Raw genomic sequence first — 18,960 nt, forward strand, 5'->3', positions numbered from 1 at the left:
CTTTTTCCCGTTTTTGCCAGTCCATCTATTATTTCATTGAATCATAGAACATACACTCCTTTCACAGGGAAACTACATTGCTGCATGACCCAAAGGTGTCAACAATCCAAAGCAAACAGAGGGTGATCTCAGTTGTTTCCCATGAGCTAGCCCATCAATGGTTTGGTAATCTTGTAACAATGAAATGGTGGACAGACCTATGGTTGAATGAAGGATTTGCAACCTATGCAGCCAACATAGCAAGCGACTATGTAAGTCAAATTATCAAATTAAATTAAACCAAAACATTCCAAAGTGTTATTTGTACAATGAGTAAGAAATTAAAAAATTTCGTGTTTAAATGTGTGTGTGTGTGTGTGTGTATATATATAAATATATATATATAAATATATAAATATATATATATATATATATATATATATATATATATATATATATATATATAATATTTTGTGTAGAAACATGTAAACAAATTTAATGCAAGTATGTGTATGCTGCAATATACAGAAAACTAATATATTGCATGTAACTAATATATATGTATCAACATTTTCTCATCATCATGGTTTTCTCCCTAGATAATGCCTGAGTGGAATTTGAAAGATGAAAATGCTGTGGAGGGCTATATGACTGTTACAGCTTTAGATTCATTGAAATCTTCTCATCCTGTATCTGTGCCTATTGGACATCCATCAGAAATTTCGCAAATTTTTGATACAATCTCTTACAAAAAAGGTATTTCTTCCACCAATTTTTCAATAAATGAAAAACTACATGAGGCAAGAAAATTTTATTACTTCCAATAATTGGGACATCTTTAAATTACCTCTGTGGTGACCCCCCGCAAACTTTTATTCCTCCCAAAAATGTGTCATCCTAACAAATTGATGGTTGTGATTTGGTTCAATATTTTTTGCTCAAATTACATCATGCCAAATTCTATTGTATTCCTTTCTGAGTCATCCTCTATAGTTCTTCCAACCATTTAATTTTTTCTCTCCTATGATTATTTCATCATTACATGTCTGAATAGCATTGAATTTAAAGTGATACTTCCTGCAGTGACTTCCTACATCTGGTACAACTAATACTATACATTGGCTGTTTTAACTTTTTTCTGGTGATAGTTTATCTCCTGTTTCTTTGCATGTCTTTTCTCCGCCCTTCCATAGTTTTTCTTGCTTTCTGGATAGTTAAATTTTGAATCATTTTATTTGTTGCCCTGCTCTGGTACATATATATATGTATATATATGTATATGTATATATATATATATATATATATATATATATATATATATATATATATATATATATATATGTATATATATATATGACTAGCCATCTCTTTTTGACCGATATTCTACTATTTTCAACATATTTTATGAACATCATAAGAAAGGCCAGGCTAACTTTTGTTAAATGAGTATTTTTAATGCATGGTTTTCTTCATTTCTCTTCCTGGTTTCTTAAATTTGAGTTGACACCTCATTAGTCATCAATTGTGAAAGCTGTACACATCTGCACCAGAGTAGCTCCTTTAATGTGAATTTATTTTGATTCTGGAATCTTTCTAAAACATTGCCAATTTTTTATCTTCCTCTTTCACATAGAGTTCTTTGTACGTAGATATGGTTTTTAATGTTTTCCAAAAAATATTTTTCCCTACTAGACCATCTTGGGTTCAATGGTGTACTTGTATCTCAAGTAGTCCCTCCTAGGCAACTGCATTCCAGAAATATTAAGTTTCATTTGAGATTCCTTAAGCTCCCAATTATTTCAGGTTTATTGGCATGTTTTACATCCATATATACTTGGCTGTACCAGTGATTACATTAACCCCTCTAAAGTATTCACTCAATTTTTATTTTCAGGGTCATTTATTCTGAGAATGATGAATTTATTCTTAGGAGAAAACACTTTTCGCAAAGGAGTGAGCTTGTACTTGAAAGCACACAAGTTTCAAAATGCTGAACAGGATGACTTATGGATGGCTCTAACCACTCAAGCTCACAGAGACAACACTCTACCTAGTCACTTGACAGTGAAAAAGATTATGGATACATGGACTCTCCAAACTGGATATCCTTTAATAACTGTCGAGAGAAATTATGAAAATGGCACTGCTTTGATAACACAGGTATGCTAAGAAAAGAATATAATTATCATAAAAAGTTGATATCATGAGAAAATCTTCTTTCAAGTAAAATTGTAAGTTATTAAGTGCATTGTATGAACTGTTTATTTTTGTTTCAAATAGGATACCTTTTGTTTTACTTCCAATGTCTTAATTTATGTATAAATTATTTATACTATTAGTATGTTATTTTTCTTCAGGCCATTCAGCATTGGGCAAAATTCACTACTTAATAAATCTAGAGACTGATCATCCTTGTCCAGCATATTCTCATTTTTATTGATCATTCTGATGTATTCCTTACTTTAGTTTCCTATGTCTTCAACTGCTTTCAGCTTCTTTCCATTTCCATATTTTACTGCATTTAATTTTGCTTTGATAAGAAAATAACATAACTATCTTCTATACTGGCCCTGTTTTGGTGTTTTCCTTCCTCATGCCGCAGTTGATTTCTTCAGAGCAGCTTTTAATCTTCTCTTTTTTAGGCTTCTTGTGTTCTCATTTAATGGCTTTGTTACCTTCTGTAGAGGGATTCTCCTTTGTTTCCTGAATACTTGCATTTCTTTTGACTAATCATAAAAGCCATCATTACCTGTGGCAACATTATTTCTCTTACTCAAGATTACTCGTCAGCTATCTTTGTGCAAAATTCCTTTAGACCCGTCATCTTCCATCGGCACTGAACTCCTTTCATCTTTCATTTTGTTAACATGGCTATGTGAATCATTCTCTGGTATGTTTTTATTTAGAGTATTTATATTCTGGCTTAAATTTTACTGTATTTTGCACATTGTCTTTAAGAATGGAAAGTTTATTTGTTGTTTTACTCTTCATCATCATGCACTACAGATTCCTATGACTACACCAATAAAATGCAAAGACTGGATTTCCTCAGGTTTCAAGGTTTCACTAAGTTCATTGATTCTGTGTTTATAACAATTTTGCCATCATCTTCAGGTCCAAGTGCCAATCTATTGATTTTATCCATCCAGATCAATTAAGTGCCACCTTTAGGAACATCAGATGACTCTGAAAAATTAGCAGTCTACCTTTTAGCCATTGCAAAACATACACAGTCAGAGCCAGCCACAAAATAAACTTGGGGAAAGGAATAGGATTTCTAAGGATTCATGATACATACCACAGGCTTATTCATGAGGCCATCAAAAATGCAAAACAGCCTCCTAATCTCAACACATAGTTACCAGCTCTACAACATGTGGACATGAATATTTCAAAAACCAGCCATTCAGAACACAACATGGCCATCAAGCTATCTTTATTAGGATGACCAAAATCTACACATCAATACTTTGAGCTGAAGACACTAGCTGGAATACTGGGGCAACTATTGTTATCACAGAAACAAGAAACATGGCAAAACCCAAGATAGTGAAACCTTAGTTTGTAGGAAGTCCAGCCTGGACTTGGCCAGCTCTTATCTTAAAATTTTATGGTTTCTAATTCACTCCTAAGGATCTCACATTCCATGTTCATCACTTCCAAACTGTAAAATCATGCACAGAACATTCATCAGCTTTAACTGAGATCTTCCTGCCAGTAGTCTATATCTGATTAAGAGACTATTATGACTTTGGGATATTTCACAGCGAAGAATTAAACTATTACGTGTTTGTGAATGTGATCCTAGGAAGATTGAGACTAATGTAATGGGATTCTGATAGATCTGCACCGTCATTACCTACAAGTGAATTCGGATAAATCCTTCAAGATTACCTCTTACATTTAAACTTATTTCACTTTTTTCATTTCATCAATATAGGAAAGGTACTTTGGGATAAAGTACTTCAGAGATCCTTCAGTTCACTGGTGGGTTCCCCTCAGTTTCACAAGCCAGGATGAATTAAACTTCAGTGAAACAACACCAAAACAGTGGCTGCCAAAAGAAGTGTCCACTGAAGTGACTGGCCTTCCAGATGCTGATAAATGGGTCATTTTTAATCTGCAAGCTGGAGGCAAGTTCAATGCATGAACAGGCATTTCAATCATAAAATATCATCTATGCCATTTGACTGGAAACTTTTTACTCAAATTTATTTCATATTGAACATTGGTCAATTCAGCAAGTAAGACAGTAAAGAGCAAAAATTTTTTTCTGACATTGAACCAGTCGATTCTCAAGAATTTTTGAATAAATTGTTTAATTGAAATATTTCTCACACAGGTTTGTATCGTGTTAATTATGATGAGGAAAACTGGAAAATGATTATAGCAGCTTTCAATAGTGCAGACTTTATAAAGATACATGTGGTTAACAGGGCACAAGTGATTGATGATGCCATGAATCTGGCAACAGTGGGCAAATTGAAATACACCATGGTATTTGATTTACTTAACTACCTCAAGAAAGAAAAACACTACTTGCCCTGGAAAGCTGCCTTACGTAACATTGCTTACATTGACAGAATGCTGAGGAGAACTGCGGAATATGGAATATTTAAGGTATGCTATAAAAATATCAGACTTCACTGATCCATGAATTTAGGTGCTCCTTCATGGCTTGAAAACCTTTGTGGCTTTCATATGCTAAAGGAAGGGCATGCTCATGCAATATCTCTGGTAGAACTACTGTGGTACATCTAAGAAGGAAGACTGTATACTCAGATTACTTATACTGAGTCAGCTCAAATGTGAGGTGTTCATTCTTCCTAATCTCAGAGTACAGGCGGCTAAACATTCTTGTAATACATCAAAATTTTTAATTACTACTTGAACTAACTGTAGGTTTATCACTTTTGGGACTGGATTTGCAGCAATTCTCATCAATTAGGGGTACAAATTAAGTATGCTAAAGTAGGAATAAAAGAGGTCTGATGACTTTACGTTAACAATATTGACTCCATAGTCACTAGTAAGATGTTTATTTGCCAATGATGCAGTGGTTTACCGTGATATCCATAATCCTGAAGACGCATCAGCTTTATCAGATGACCTTAATGCTATACAACGCTGGTGCGACACTTTGTAATTAGAATTAAACTTAAAAAAGTGCATAGTGATAAATTTTTGGAAAAAGAGCAATTCCCACCCGAATGCTTACTGCCTTGGGAACACCGAAATGGAATGTGTAGACTCAATTAAATGCCTAGGTATTACACTCACTCACAATCTCTCCTGGGTGAAACACATGTGGGTAATATGTGAAAAAGCTAACAAAAAATTAAGATTTATTAGAAGAGTACTTGGTAAATGTGATGAAAAGGTCAAAGAGAAATGTTATCTGTTGTTGGTTAGGCCTCATTTAGAATATGCTGCTAGTATATGGGATCCTCACGAAGTTGGATTGATTGCCGAATTGGATCATGTGCAGCATAGAGGAACTAGATTTGTAAAACATGTTATGATAAACTCAGTAGCGCACCCAAAATATCAGAGCAGCTAGGCTGGGATTCAATCGCGGAGTGAAGGTTAAATTACAGATGGAAGCTCTTGCATAAATTGGAAGGATGTCTCTTTAACAGTGATGTTGAAATTGCATTATTACCCCCATCATACTCTGGTAGGAGAGGTCATACTCATAAAATTGGAGAGATGAGAAAAGATAGATTTAAGATGCCATTTTTTCCACGAACAATAGGGGATCATAATAACATTGTTCAATCGTGGTAGGTTCATGTTCGGGTAAAATTATTCTGGTATGTATTCACCCCCTGCCACACACCCAGGCAGTAGCATGCAGGGTATAAATAAATAAAATGATCAGTTTCTAGCACATTTAATTTCTGTCAATTCTAATGTACAATTCACGTCTGAAAAAGAGGAAAAATATTTCCTGAATTTCCTCGACCTATCCATTTGTAAAGACAAAGATGGTATACAGCACTCCATTTTTCAGAAGGCAATGTACATGGACCAATTAATCAATTCCATTTCAAGGCATTGCATTGCCCAAAAGCTTTTGGCATTTCATAAATGATCCATTGATTAGCCTCCATCCCTACGTCAAAATCCGATATAAATAAGGAACTTAATGTTATTAAAATGATAACAGTAAATAATGGCTATTCAGAAGATCTGATTAATAAACTTTACCGGAAGAAACTAACAAAAATAGCCTTAACACACATTTACAACCCTGAATTTTTAAAAGATCCCACTGACAAATGGCGACGAATACTCTATCTAAGGAATATTTCTCAAAGAGCAATCAAAATTTTATCTAAATTAATATTTAATGTATCTTTTACAGTGGTTCATGCCTTAAGAACCTGATCTCTCACAATAAAGACCAAGTCCCCAAAGATGAGAGGAGTGGAGAGTATGAATTTAAGTGCTTTGAGTGTAACACAAAATATATTGGGCAAACAGGACAAAAATTTAAAGAAAGGATTAAAGAACACCAAACGTGTAAATAATAAGGGCATAACATCCCTCTTCGCGAAGCACCTCATCGAGAGTCATCACAAAAGTGACTTTGTGACTAAAGTTCTTCATTTAGAAAATAGGTCAAAGGCTCAATGCATTGGAGCAGTTGGAAATTTTGAAATGCGTCTGTAGCAAGGATGAACTTGCCAACAAAATTTTTCATCCCTCCTACCACCCACTTCTAGACATACCACTCTTCCATGTTAACGATTGACACCGAAAGATGTAACTCTCTTTTCTTCCCAGCTACATTTTAACCTTTTTACCCCTCCACCCTCCCTTACCCACCCCCTCTGACCAGCCACCCTCACCCGATCAGAAGGTATATATACCAAGTTTGCTTCTATGAGGACAACCTGATAATGACGTTCAATGTCGAAACCTGGGTTGTGTTTTTAAATAAAGTGTGTGGCATTACAAAGTCAATAATTTCATTCCAATATATTATGCAAATTCCATATAGTTATGCTAGAGACAACAAACCTATAAGCTATTGGTTTAAGTTCTACATCAGGAATGGATTTTGTGTAATTTAAATGGTTGAACCATGAAGAAACCTGTAGGCAAAACATATTTAGACTCATTTGGATTCCTTATGGCACAAAAAGAGTTGAATTGTTAACGAGAAAGAACAATCTTGTAAACATTAGGGCATCCCAACTCTTTGTAATAATTACTATTAAAGAAATTAAAGCCAATATTTTGAAATATTTTCAGCTGTATTTATTAGGTATCAAAAAAAAATTATAATCTTTTCCAGAAATTTATGAAGAAACTCCTGACCCCTATTTATGAAGAGATTTCAAGTGGAAGCATTGATGAGAGTATTCTCTTCGATGTGAAGCAGCGACAACAAATAATAGGCTGGGCATGTACTTATAATGTGGGAGATTGTGTGACTCAAGCTTACACTGCATTTAAAAAATGGGAAAACGAAACAGATCCAGACTCTAACAATCCGTAAGTTACATACTTCTTCATAACCTCCTAATTAAACAGGAATAGCTTAAGAAAATATTGGTGATGACTTCTTAAAATTACTATTGCAGTTTTCCATTAAATCACGGCAATTTATGAATTAAATATGAATGTACTGATGACAATGGATTAACAGGAACGATTGCTTTCATTTAGCCATAGGGGAAGGGAGAAAAGATTTTAAATATTCATAATAATATTTAGATACACCTTTTTATCTGAGAAAAAAGAACTAATATAAGTTTCATCTGGACCAAAAAGTTTGAAAGTATGACAACAATATATTACTTGAAAGTACTATTCTAGCATGCCTATAGTTTAGTTCTGCTCGTGGTTTATCATCAACCCTATCTCCCTTTGCTTATTTATTATTTGTTTCCAAAAACTAGATGCCTTAAAATGGTGTCACATCTCTAATAACAAGCACTACTGAATTATATTTTTATACTCACCTGAATTATATTTTTCAGGATAGCAAGAAATTTACGCTCTGTGACATACTGCACAGCTATTAAAAATGGCGATGAAGAGGAATGGGACTTCACTTGGGAAAGATACCAGAAGTCAAATGTTGGATCAGAGAAGAGTTTACTTTTGTCTGCTTTGGGATGCTCACAACAAGAATGGCTGTTAAGAAGGTATGGTGAGGTAAAACACACTTAAGACACAGTAAAGATTTGTGATAATGCATGTTTACTCTAGATATATCCGTTTGTGTTCAAAGTATTTAATAAGGTAGTTTCTTTACAGCAAAACTTCCACGTGTAAGGTATGGTCTTTGAAGTATAAATGATAATAACTTATTGCTAACTTCTTAATGATGTTATATATAATTCTTTCTGATTTACACAACTCCTCCCTGTCTACTTCAACCTCAAGCACTATAGCTCATCATGCCATTTCTAAAATGCATCCAAAAATCTTTTTTTCAAGTATCAACAACATAATGGCCTGCCACCATTGTGAATCTGTACATGCCCATTCATTTAGGGAATGATATCAACAAAAAACTTACTGAAATCTGTTGCGAATTGATCCCTTTGTGTTGATCAGCTTTTGATAAAAGTTGACCACTATACTTGGATCAATATTATGAAAATTCATAAAATAGGTTTCTAATTACTATTTTTTGCAGAAAATCAACATTGCTTAACATTATTTGGGTGACCATTAATTAATTTCTTGGTAAAATCCAATTGAAGGCCCAATTACACAAACTAGTTTTAGGTCTGGGCAAGTCTATTTTGAAGAATTACAGTAGGAAGGATTACCATAAAAAGTGACCATAATCTTTTGGAAGTTCACTTACCCACCTCTACCTGAGGGCTAACCCTCCAACATTACCACACAATCACACTGTCATCAATGCTCATTTGGGAGGATTGCATGATCATAAAATTTCAAACAAGATAAACAAGTTTTAGAAGAGTTTAATAAGTAAAATATGTGTGTTCAATATGTAATATTTAATTTTCCCTAACCACTTATTAATATACGGTACAGTTCCTGTATGTGAACGACACATAAGATGGTGAAAATGGTAGTGGAAAACAGATTATTGATGGTTAATGATATGTTTTTTTTTTAATTTACAAAAATAGCAGACAAATGAAATGAAGTAATAAAGGCAATGATAAAGGCTGGTGAAATTAGCTTAGTTTTAACATACATGTATGAGTAGTTAGCCCCTTATGGGGCTAAAAAGGTTATATGGGGCTTATAAAAGGCTATATTACTAGTACTAATAATAATAATTTTGGTCTTATTTGTAGAGGAAATTTGTTTTTCTTGAATAATATGGATTATGAAAAGATTTAAAAATATTTTCCATGCAATTTATGAAATGAAATGGTATGCCTGAACATATTCTCCTTTAACTATCTACAAATTATGATTGTGTAGCTTAAATTGTAAATACAATTTAAACAACCTAAACCATAAACACGGTAATCAACCCGAAGGTCGGTTTAGTAGGTGATGGTAGAGATCACCCAGTACTAAGCCCTATACGGCTTGTGAAAATTCACACATCAGGGTAGGGGGGCCAGTTCCTTTCCCTGTGCCGGTTATGGTTCCCCAGGAAGACCTGGTACCCGAAAAAATCACTTCAGCTTGGGTGGAGCTGTAGGTGCCCAGAGTGCCTTGCCCGGGAATCGAACCCGGGACCCTCCGGTCAGCAGTCCAACGCTCTACCCACTGGACTACCGCGACCTTAAACAACCTAAATATAATTAAATTTCACCCTAATCATTTCTACATGAAGTTTTCCATTGGACAACATGGACTAGTAGTTTAAACAGCCCATTTTATGGCACTAAAAGTTGACAGAAGTAATTATTACCACAACAGAAAATATCCTGACTAATTTTTTATAATCATGCATTATATCTTACTTTGTAAAATTTTAGAAAGAATATTTTTTTTTAATTTTAGGTATCTTGAATGGAGTAAGGATCCAAACTCTGGCATTAGAAAGCAAGACAGTTTCTCAGCATTTGTAAGTGTGGCAGGAGGAAACACAGGCCATTATGTGGCTTTCAGCTTTTTGAAAAACCATCATCAGGCATTATTCGATTAGTAAGTGCTGTCTACAAAATACGCATATTTCTATTAACATATGAGTGGTATGGAATTTACCAACTACATGGACAAATTTGAAGTTTCCTTCCTCATATGTGATAAGGTATTTCCCCTTATATGAACAAAATGAAACAAAAGTCTATCAAAATGCTGGTCCCGAAAATCTGCTACAATCCATGATATAGAGAATTTCCATATAGTCTTATTATATAGTTGAAATCATAGCAAAGAGGAACAAAGAATGGGTCATTTGACTGTGACTGATTGGGGGGCTGATTCATGACAACAGAAATTTAGCACTCAGATAACTACAGTCAAATACCCTACTTGCCTTACCTCACTGGAAGGATGCCATTTTTAGCTCGACACAATAACCAAAAGAACTAAAAATAAAGTACTTTAACTCTATTTAAAATTTCACAGCTAAAATTAACAATCTGATGGCAGTAATATAGATTTTCCCAATGTATTTATTATCCGAGCATTGACAATAAAAAAATAGAATTTTATTTTTGACCACCCAAAATTTGCTTGAATAATACACTACTAATAAGGCTAAATTTGCTTGTTTTTCAAACACTTCAGGGAATTTCTCGGGTTAAAAGCTATTAAAATAAAAATTTCACTTTGATATTGTGCTATATATGTGTGCGAGTACATATAACTTCATTCATATGGCCTCATTAATAACATATATGATTCTATTACATAATTAAACTTTCAATGGCATGGTCCAAATTATTAAATATTTATACACATTTTATAACTTAGCACCCTTTAATTTGCCTCAGTTATTTTAACAAATCTTTCTTAATCTTTTATCCTCAATATATTTCTTGCTGCCCAGTATTTAAATTTGTTTACCAGACTTACTTTCTCATTTAATCTTTTCCATGAACCCTCCCATTATTTTTGAGGATGTCATTAATTATTTATTAAAAAAACATTAATAAGCTTTATGCACTACATACATTGTACCTTGGGCAGTAAATATGATTATTTCCCTCAATCTTATTGATTTCCCACCGTAAAAACATTATACTATTAATATTTAAATACTTATTTCATTCAGTTATGGTCCAAAAGCTACACGCCTAGGAAGATACTTTTCTGCTGTTGGAGGTGAGGTAAATACTATGGCCGAATACAATGAGGTAAGAGATTTACAAATATAATGACTCCCACTTTTAAATAAAATTTCATGAAAAACATATGTATCCTATAACCATCAAATCAAGAAATTAAACTCCCATAAACATTTTTATATCTTATTAGTTGAAAGCCATGGGAGCAGAACCATCATTCATTCCATCCAAACTGTCAGTTGAGCAAACTGGTGAAAAGGCTTTGAATAATGTTAATTGGTTAAATAATTACCAGGTAGTAATAGCACGACTACTGGAAGAGAAAGTGAAGGAAGAATCCTGAAGGTTAAACACTTAGAAATTTATGCTACAAGAATTATAGAAATATGGTTTTGATTACAATTATTTTGAATAAATTATTATTTTAAAACATCTTGTTCTTTTTTCTTAATTACCAGTATACCTTCCAACAATATATGCAAATTCATGAATAAAAATAATAGTCAACTCAAGAAAAATTCAACTACCTAACTTTCAGAAAATGGGGATCGCACCAGAAATACTTTAAATTAATTAGTGGGAACATAAAAACTTTAAAAATAATCTTTAAAGAAAATTCAATGAGAGACTGGCCATCAGAATTGGGCCCCACTTCAAGGAGAATGCACCCGAGGTAAAATGAAGTGAAGGAAATGATATGAAAAAAGAAAAAATCTGACAAAATAAATATGCCGTCTAACGAGCAAACTATGGCATGCTGCAACAGCCATTTTGAAGCATTAGATAAATATGTTGTAAAAAGCAGTTTTATCAATTTTCTGACTAACTTAGGTCTGTTTTTATATATTATGCAATTATAAATCTAATTAGAAAAGATAGTTGGAGAAATATTGTTCTTCCAGTACTGCTAAAATAGGGGAATTTAAAAATATTCATTCAGATAGGCTGGTGCTTCCCTCACAATACCATTCATAATTTAATAAACATTATGGATAGAAAAATGCACTCACAATAGTGTACAATGCCCTCACCTCAGCTATAACTTCCATCACAGTAGTATAACTCAATGTTCCCTATACAGAGACTCACTGATAATATCTTAATTACAAATATGTTGATTACATATGGGGTATATCCTGTTTTCAGAAAGATTTAAAGAGATATTTCTGACAAGAATATACATTTAACTACAGGAAAAGAGGCTCCCACCCACATTGAATTTCACACATCTTTGAGCACAGCATGCAATTATCTCAACTGGCATAAAAACCATCTACAAGAATGATTACCGAGCTTAACATTTGTGCATTGGATTCACAACGAAGAAATTCACTTTCCATAAACATGCAATAAATGCATCTCTTTTTTGTGCAATTAATATATTAGTCTTGTCATCCTTCGAATTTCTTTCACGAAGAGAACAAATTCCTCTGAAGAAATCAGGAACATAACTTCATATTGCACCTAATCAGAGAAATTTCTCTTAAGTAAGGTTTGTTTCCTTTGGATTTTGCATTGGAGGGCTTCAATATATTTTATCAAGTAATAATGGTGAAGTTTGTTCGCATAAATTATGTAGATATTATTGAAAAAATGATTTGCCATCTGAACATGCACAATGTGTGTATGCATACACATTATTTGCACATACTCAATAAATAGTAATAAAAAAATTTTATTCCCATACTTCATGAGGCAAAAATTATAATTTTATTTTATTGTGTTGGCATGAAATGCTGCATTGAAATTTTACTTTTTCTTGAACAAGTCATCTGCTGAGGTACACATAAGTATTGTAACAAGAAGCTTATCTAGAGTTTGTTCTTTCCTATACCATATCTAGAAAATGGTTTCAAATTTTTTAAGGGAGGAGACAATCAATTTCAAGGGAAATTAAACCCAGATTTCCAGTCACTGCTCTTACGGCAGCCAACATCAATGCTGCCACTGCGAGAGATAATTGTTTAATACTGAAAAATTCATTTGGTGCCACCCATATGTTAGAAACAGAAAAATTGCACATGAAATGCATTTGAGTGTAATGGGTTCTAAGGCTGCTCTAACCCACACAAAAGACATTTGCATGCAGGTTTGTTAACAGTTTAAGTTACAAGTATATGAGAAGTTTCTTTCAAGGTTATCACTGCAAATGAAACTTGTCTACATCATTTTGATCCTAAGAATAAACAGCAAAGATTTATGTAAAAATCTACAGCATCACCATCACCAAATAAAGACAAAGTAGTGGGGAAGTTATAGCCATATTTTTTTATATTCAGAGAATGGTGTAACAACATGTCATACCAGCACACAGCTGTAAATGGAACATATTATGGGGATGTGCTGAAAATTTCTCAAGGTCGAATAAACCAAAATAGGCCAACTATCAAAACAACAGGCTGGAAGCCGCACTCCAATAATGGATAGCTGTACATTGCAAATTTTGTCATTGCATTAACATTTCATTAAAATCAACTTGAAGTGTACTCTTCATTCTCCATTTAGTCCAGACCTATCCCCATGTGCCTTTTTCCTGTTCCTAATTGTGAAGACACCTCTGTAGAAAGTTATTCATCGTCAGAAACAGTAGCGTAGGCAGGTACACCATTTGAAGTACGTTTTATATTTCTTTACTGAATAGACTTAGTAAATAATCCATTTTCTGCGTGAACTTATTCTAAATATTACTCACGATCTAAAATTTGACGAGCAATTGGAAATCGAACCTACTAAAAACTTATGACTGCTGTAGAAAAAGTTCATTACTGCCAATCACTAATAAAAATATGACCGCGAGTGACACATAATCGCGTTATGCAACCCAGTTTACGGACATCCATATGCGGGTTGCGTTAGGCCAAGGATACACGAATATTAAACTAATCCCAAGACGTCTCAAATGATAACCATGTAAAGTTATTGGAAGTGTTGTTTGCAAAGACGCAATGAGAAAAAATGCACTTATTATGATGAATGGAGTGGTGGAATTGTGGGTTAGCGAGTATCCCCATCCTATTCCTGCCCCTTCCTCACTTGCCTAACATTCCCTCCTCTACCTCTCTTAAACATCCCATTGCCAATGAAAAAGCTCTGCATCCATCTTTCCTGCCTCCTATGGATTTCTCCCAACAATTCTCTCTCGTCCCCATCATGCCTAGAACTTCCCCATTTTTTTTCCTTTCAGTCCATTTCACTTTTTCCATCCTTTACCACACCCACATTTTAAAAACTTCCAATATTTGCCTAGTATCCAGCTTGAAATACCATGTTTCCATGCTATATAGTACGTAAGAGATTACACTCCACTAAAAAGTTTTCAAGAGCCATTTATAAACATACTTACTCATAGCCCTGTCATCAATTCCCTCCTTGGACTTGGACTCCACTTACTATTTTCCTCTCATATATACTAAAACATCACAGCAACAATTTGTTGTTGTTTATACTTCCTGATTTCTCTTCAGCATGGCTAATTACAACTATATATTAGCAAACAACATCAATTTAAAAATTAAGAAAATGTGTACCAATTAATCATCAAAGCTATCATTTCCATAATTATTTGACGATTGATTCCAATCCCAAAAGGAAGTAGCAGCAATATATGACTGTAGGACAATAAAGTATGAATTTACACACACACACACACAAGGTAATACTTACAATTATCAACAAAAAGGATGGAGAAGAGGGCAAATGATTTCTCAAGGGGAGTTCAGCTTGGATTCAGAAATGGGAGAGGCATCCATGATGCCACAGCAGTAATGAGGTCAACAATAGAGAGAAATATAGTGTGCAAGTATGATGAATTTGTTTGATTCATGGATTGCAAGAACGGATATAAATGAGTAATTTGGGTAGAATTAATAAATTCATACGTATGATACGAGGAGTCTGGAGGGGGATGGAAAGTGTTTGGTAAGGGGGTTAGACAGAGCTGTCCACTATCACCCATGCTTTTTAGAATACTAGAACAGGAAGAGAAGCGACATATTGTTAATATATATTTTGTGTACTGAATACTTAGAACAGGAAATGGTAAAAGAAGAATGGGAAGGAATGGAGGTAGGAACAAAAGTAGGAGTGGAATTCATATAATCAGATTTGTGGATGATCCCTCTGTATTTTGCCAGTCAGCCAAGATTACAACCATTGCTCAACACATTGAAAAATCTGTACGATTGTGGTATTGGATTAAAATCAATTTATATACAATGAAGACAATGAGGTCATTTGACTTGGGAAGGAAAATTGAACACTTAAAATTGTAGGGCATTAACTAAGAGCAGGTAAAACAGTTTGACTGCGAGGGAAGTATTTTGGATTAAGATGGACAAAGCTGCAGGGGAATAAGAAGAATATGTAATTGCATTAGGAAAAGAAGCTTTAGCAAAGCTAGGAGAGTTGATGACACACACTGTGAGTAAGAATGATATGGTAAGATTAGTTAAAACTTAGACGCAGAGGGAAGTTTTGTAAGGGTTGGAAACTTTCTTGTTTGGGTAAGAGGATGAACAACAATAGGAGCTGTGGGTGCAAAGAGAAATGGAAATATTAAATGGATAAAAAGGAAAACAAAAAGAAAATACTAAGTATGGTAAAGAGATGTGATACTTGTTGGGAGAAATTTCAAGGAGGCAAGAAAAATGGATAGAGGGCATTTTGATTGATAATGGAATGTTAAAGACTGATTAGGGGGGGGGGGGGAATTTGGTCAAGCATCCATGGGGAAGGAAAAGAATCAATGCTGGACAGAATGGGAGGCAAAAATTATGTGGAATTGAAGATTGGTCTATTTTAGTGTAGGGTGTTACGTTGTATCATGCTAGGTGAGAATTAGGTTATTGTTTGCTGCAGCAATTTAATTTTAATGAATCCAAATTTGAGCTTTTGAAAATGGCAATCCAGAAAATGCCAGTCCCACCCACCCTTACTATAGAGTGGTGGTTAAATCTAAATTAAATGGATGGTAGAGTTTACTCCTAATACTTAGTGATATTAAAAAGCCATTCATCATGCACATTGCTTGAATCATTTGGATACAATAACATACTAATATGCCCTTACAATTAAATTAAGATACCCATTTAAAGTACAAGTATCGAAAAACTAGAAATAATGATGTCATTTGCTTTTTTCTATGACGAGTACTTCACAAAATTGATGCATTACTTCTATTGCATTAAAAACGTGATGCTTTAATAAGCTTGATACACACATACCAAAGTGGTGGTTTGTGGAGTACTGTATAAATTTGCCAAAAAATGCAGTATCTGCATACTACAACCATATTGAAATACTTTATATATTTTTTTTAAATTGACTAATGATATAATAATGTAATGAAACAACCAACTACTTTTATCAAAAAAGTCACACTAATGCTGATATATAACAATCTTCTACACTCTTTGTTAACTTTTCAGTCTATCAATCATGGAAGTTAACCTCTATATTAAACAATCTCAAATCCTTCTAATCAAGTTGACTAAAAATGAACAGGTGAATTAAATGTTTACAGGGGAATGCAAAGAAGAATAATCTGAGCAGCTTAGGTTGAGTGATACCCATGGATGACAGAAAAACATGGTTTTAAACTTCTAATGACATTTGAATTTCAGTATCAATGAATGGGTCTGCTTGAGGTTTAACATCTAATTCTATAAGCACCCATTTCATTGGTAGAACGGACTACTTTTCCTAAACATATCATGCAATGGCACCTGTTTCATGTGTCCATTCTTATTTCTTGGTGAGAAGCCAATCAATAACTATGCAACAATTTAAAATTGAGCAGTAACAACTGATTTTCCAAGCAGACATAAATCAAATGATTTCATAATTTATTATTATTGCAAGTTTGTTTGTTTACAACAAAAATCTGTGCACTAAGTATATAGAAATCTACAATTACTAGCAGTTGATCCTGTAAAGGATAGGTTACATTAGAAAGAATCACTAATGAGTTACAATTATAAATTTTTCACTTGCACCTCATGCTGATTAACCCTTCTTTAAGGCTCCACCCCCCCTTATTTACCCCACCCCATTTATTTCGCTACCCTCCCTCTCATCCCCCCAAATAACAATGGTGAATATTTATTAGTTAACCTGTTCAGGTGAGGAGAGTGGGCATAGCTTCAACAGGGAAGAAACAAACATACATTCAAAGCCAAATGTTGATTTTCACCTTTCCCGACACCTCACTTACTCCTCCAGTTTCCCCACTACCTTCTTTTCTGCTTTCCTAAAAAGGGCTCCATACATTTTCCTAAGATCATTGCCTCACTTTTAAGTGTCACTCCCTCTTCCCCACAGGGGAAGGCGGAGTATCTTGCCCTGTTTCCTGCCTCTCTTGCCTGTGGTAGTAGACTTAGTGAGGCCATTACTGCAAATGTGAGGTTGATAGAGATGGAGAAATATCAGTACACAAAAGGTGGATAATTATTTTTTTATCTGCTTCAATCAATGGAGGTTGGGTTTAGAGCTGGTTTGTATGTATGCACTTTAATTGCATGTAAAACGCATCATAACTGAGATGTTTTATAAGATGATCTGCACCTTTTGAGGATATTTATCCACTATCACATTAATCAATCAAGTTTTTCCCTCTTGTGCTGATGGGATGGTGAGGGAAAATTAAAATAATGTACATGTGGATTGCTTTACATCTTCAAAGTAATTAAGATTCTTCCACATGAGTTTCCTAGTGTGGTATAATCATAGGGATATGACGAAGGATTTTATGCTAAGCATACAAGTCAATGTTTAATTAAAAATTGGCAATTTTCCACAAAATAAAATTTAATATAACCGGTTTCAATGCAACTACATCATCATCAGGTGATGCAGTTACATTGAAACAAATTATTCCACCATATCACGCCTGAAATGTCTCTTTTTGCAAGTCAATATACTGCCCAACCTTCCACCAATAAAATCACGCTATTTCTGGAGTGGCATTGATACATGAATAAAATGCCATTAAAATGGCTTAAATAATTTCCAAAAAAATTCAACTTCTTTCAACGGCTAAGAGTATCACTGAAAACTACACACTTCAATTCTGATTCACCAAGAAACACCATGTTTCCTAATGAAAGATATAATATGGAACGATCCATGTGGGTTCGGGGAATGGAATAGGAGGAAATGACAAGTGAATAAGGCTGTATTTATGCATTTGCATTATGTAGTCCCTATTCACTGCCTGTTTTGTTCCATCATCTTACTCAAATGATGCAAAACAAAAATCAGTAGATCCAAAGAAGTTTTCAAAATTTTAACTTCACGTTAAGACTTTCAATTGATAGGAAATGCATTTCATTGCTATTCTACATTAATAATCGGATGATTTTTATAACTTTTTAGAGGTTCAAATAAAAACAAAGCTATTGATTTACTGTCTCCTAAAAATGGAAGTAAAAGGCAGACTTCGTCATTTCACTTCACACAAATTGATTCCTCCTGCTAAATGATGAAGAATAATTTGTCCATCTCATATTCACTCATATGAAAACCTCTAGTTTGGAGAAAGTACACAAGACAGTGCAATGCCTACATTCAGTCTCATATTAACTTTCTATTGACATCTGTTTTCAGTTTTTCATAGACTTACTGAAAAATGGATGAAAAAAATTTAGGCATGAATTTACTAACAGTAACAGATTCATCCAGTTTAATTAAATAGGATTGTACAATTCTGAGTCAAAAATGAAAATGATTTCCATCATTTCAACAAATTTAGAATTCAAATTATTTTGATGTATTGCCAATTACCCATCAGATCATATAC

At 33.9% G+C, this 18,960-nt stretch overlaps 1 protein-coding gene across 1 annotated transcript in view; it reads left to right on the forward strand.

Annotated features, from left to right (window-relative positions):
• The window catches only part of LOC139690410 (aminopeptidase N-like), a 45,414-nt gene extending 33,817 nt beyond the window's left edge, over positions 1-11,597 (forward strand). The window contains exons 6-15 of the mRNA XM_071587851.1: positions 68-251; positions 579-735; positions 1,874-2,139; positions 3,920-4,112; positions 4,322-4,599; positions 7,283-7,482; positions 7,971-8,138; positions 9,934-10,077; positions 11,153-11,234; positions 11,356-11,597. Of these exons, the coding sequence (XP_071443952.1) occupies positions 68-251; positions 579-735; positions 1,874-2,139; positions 3,920-4,112; positions 4,322-4,599; positions 7,283-7,482; positions 7,971-8,138; positions 9,934-10,077; positions 11,153-11,234; positions 11,356-11,508 (1,825 nt within the window). The 3' untranslated portion in view covers positions 11,509-11,597. The remainder of the gene's footprint in view (positions 1-67; positions 252-578; positions 736-1,873; positions 2,140-3,919; positions 4,113-4,321; positions 4,600-7,282; positions 7,483-7,970; positions 8,139-9,933; positions 10,078-11,152; positions 11,235-11,355) is intronic.
• The last annotated feature ends 7,363 nt before the right edge of the window (positions 11,598-18,960 follow it).

This window comes from Hetaerina americana, unplaced genomic scaffold, assembly GCF_022747635.1.
Source record: "Hetaerina americana unplaced genomic scaffold, ioHetAmer1.1.p SCAF_3, whole genome shotgun sequence".
Taxonomy (NCBI): Eukaryota; Metazoa; Arthropoda; class Insecta; order Odonata; family Calopterygidae; genus Hetaerina; species Hetaerina americana.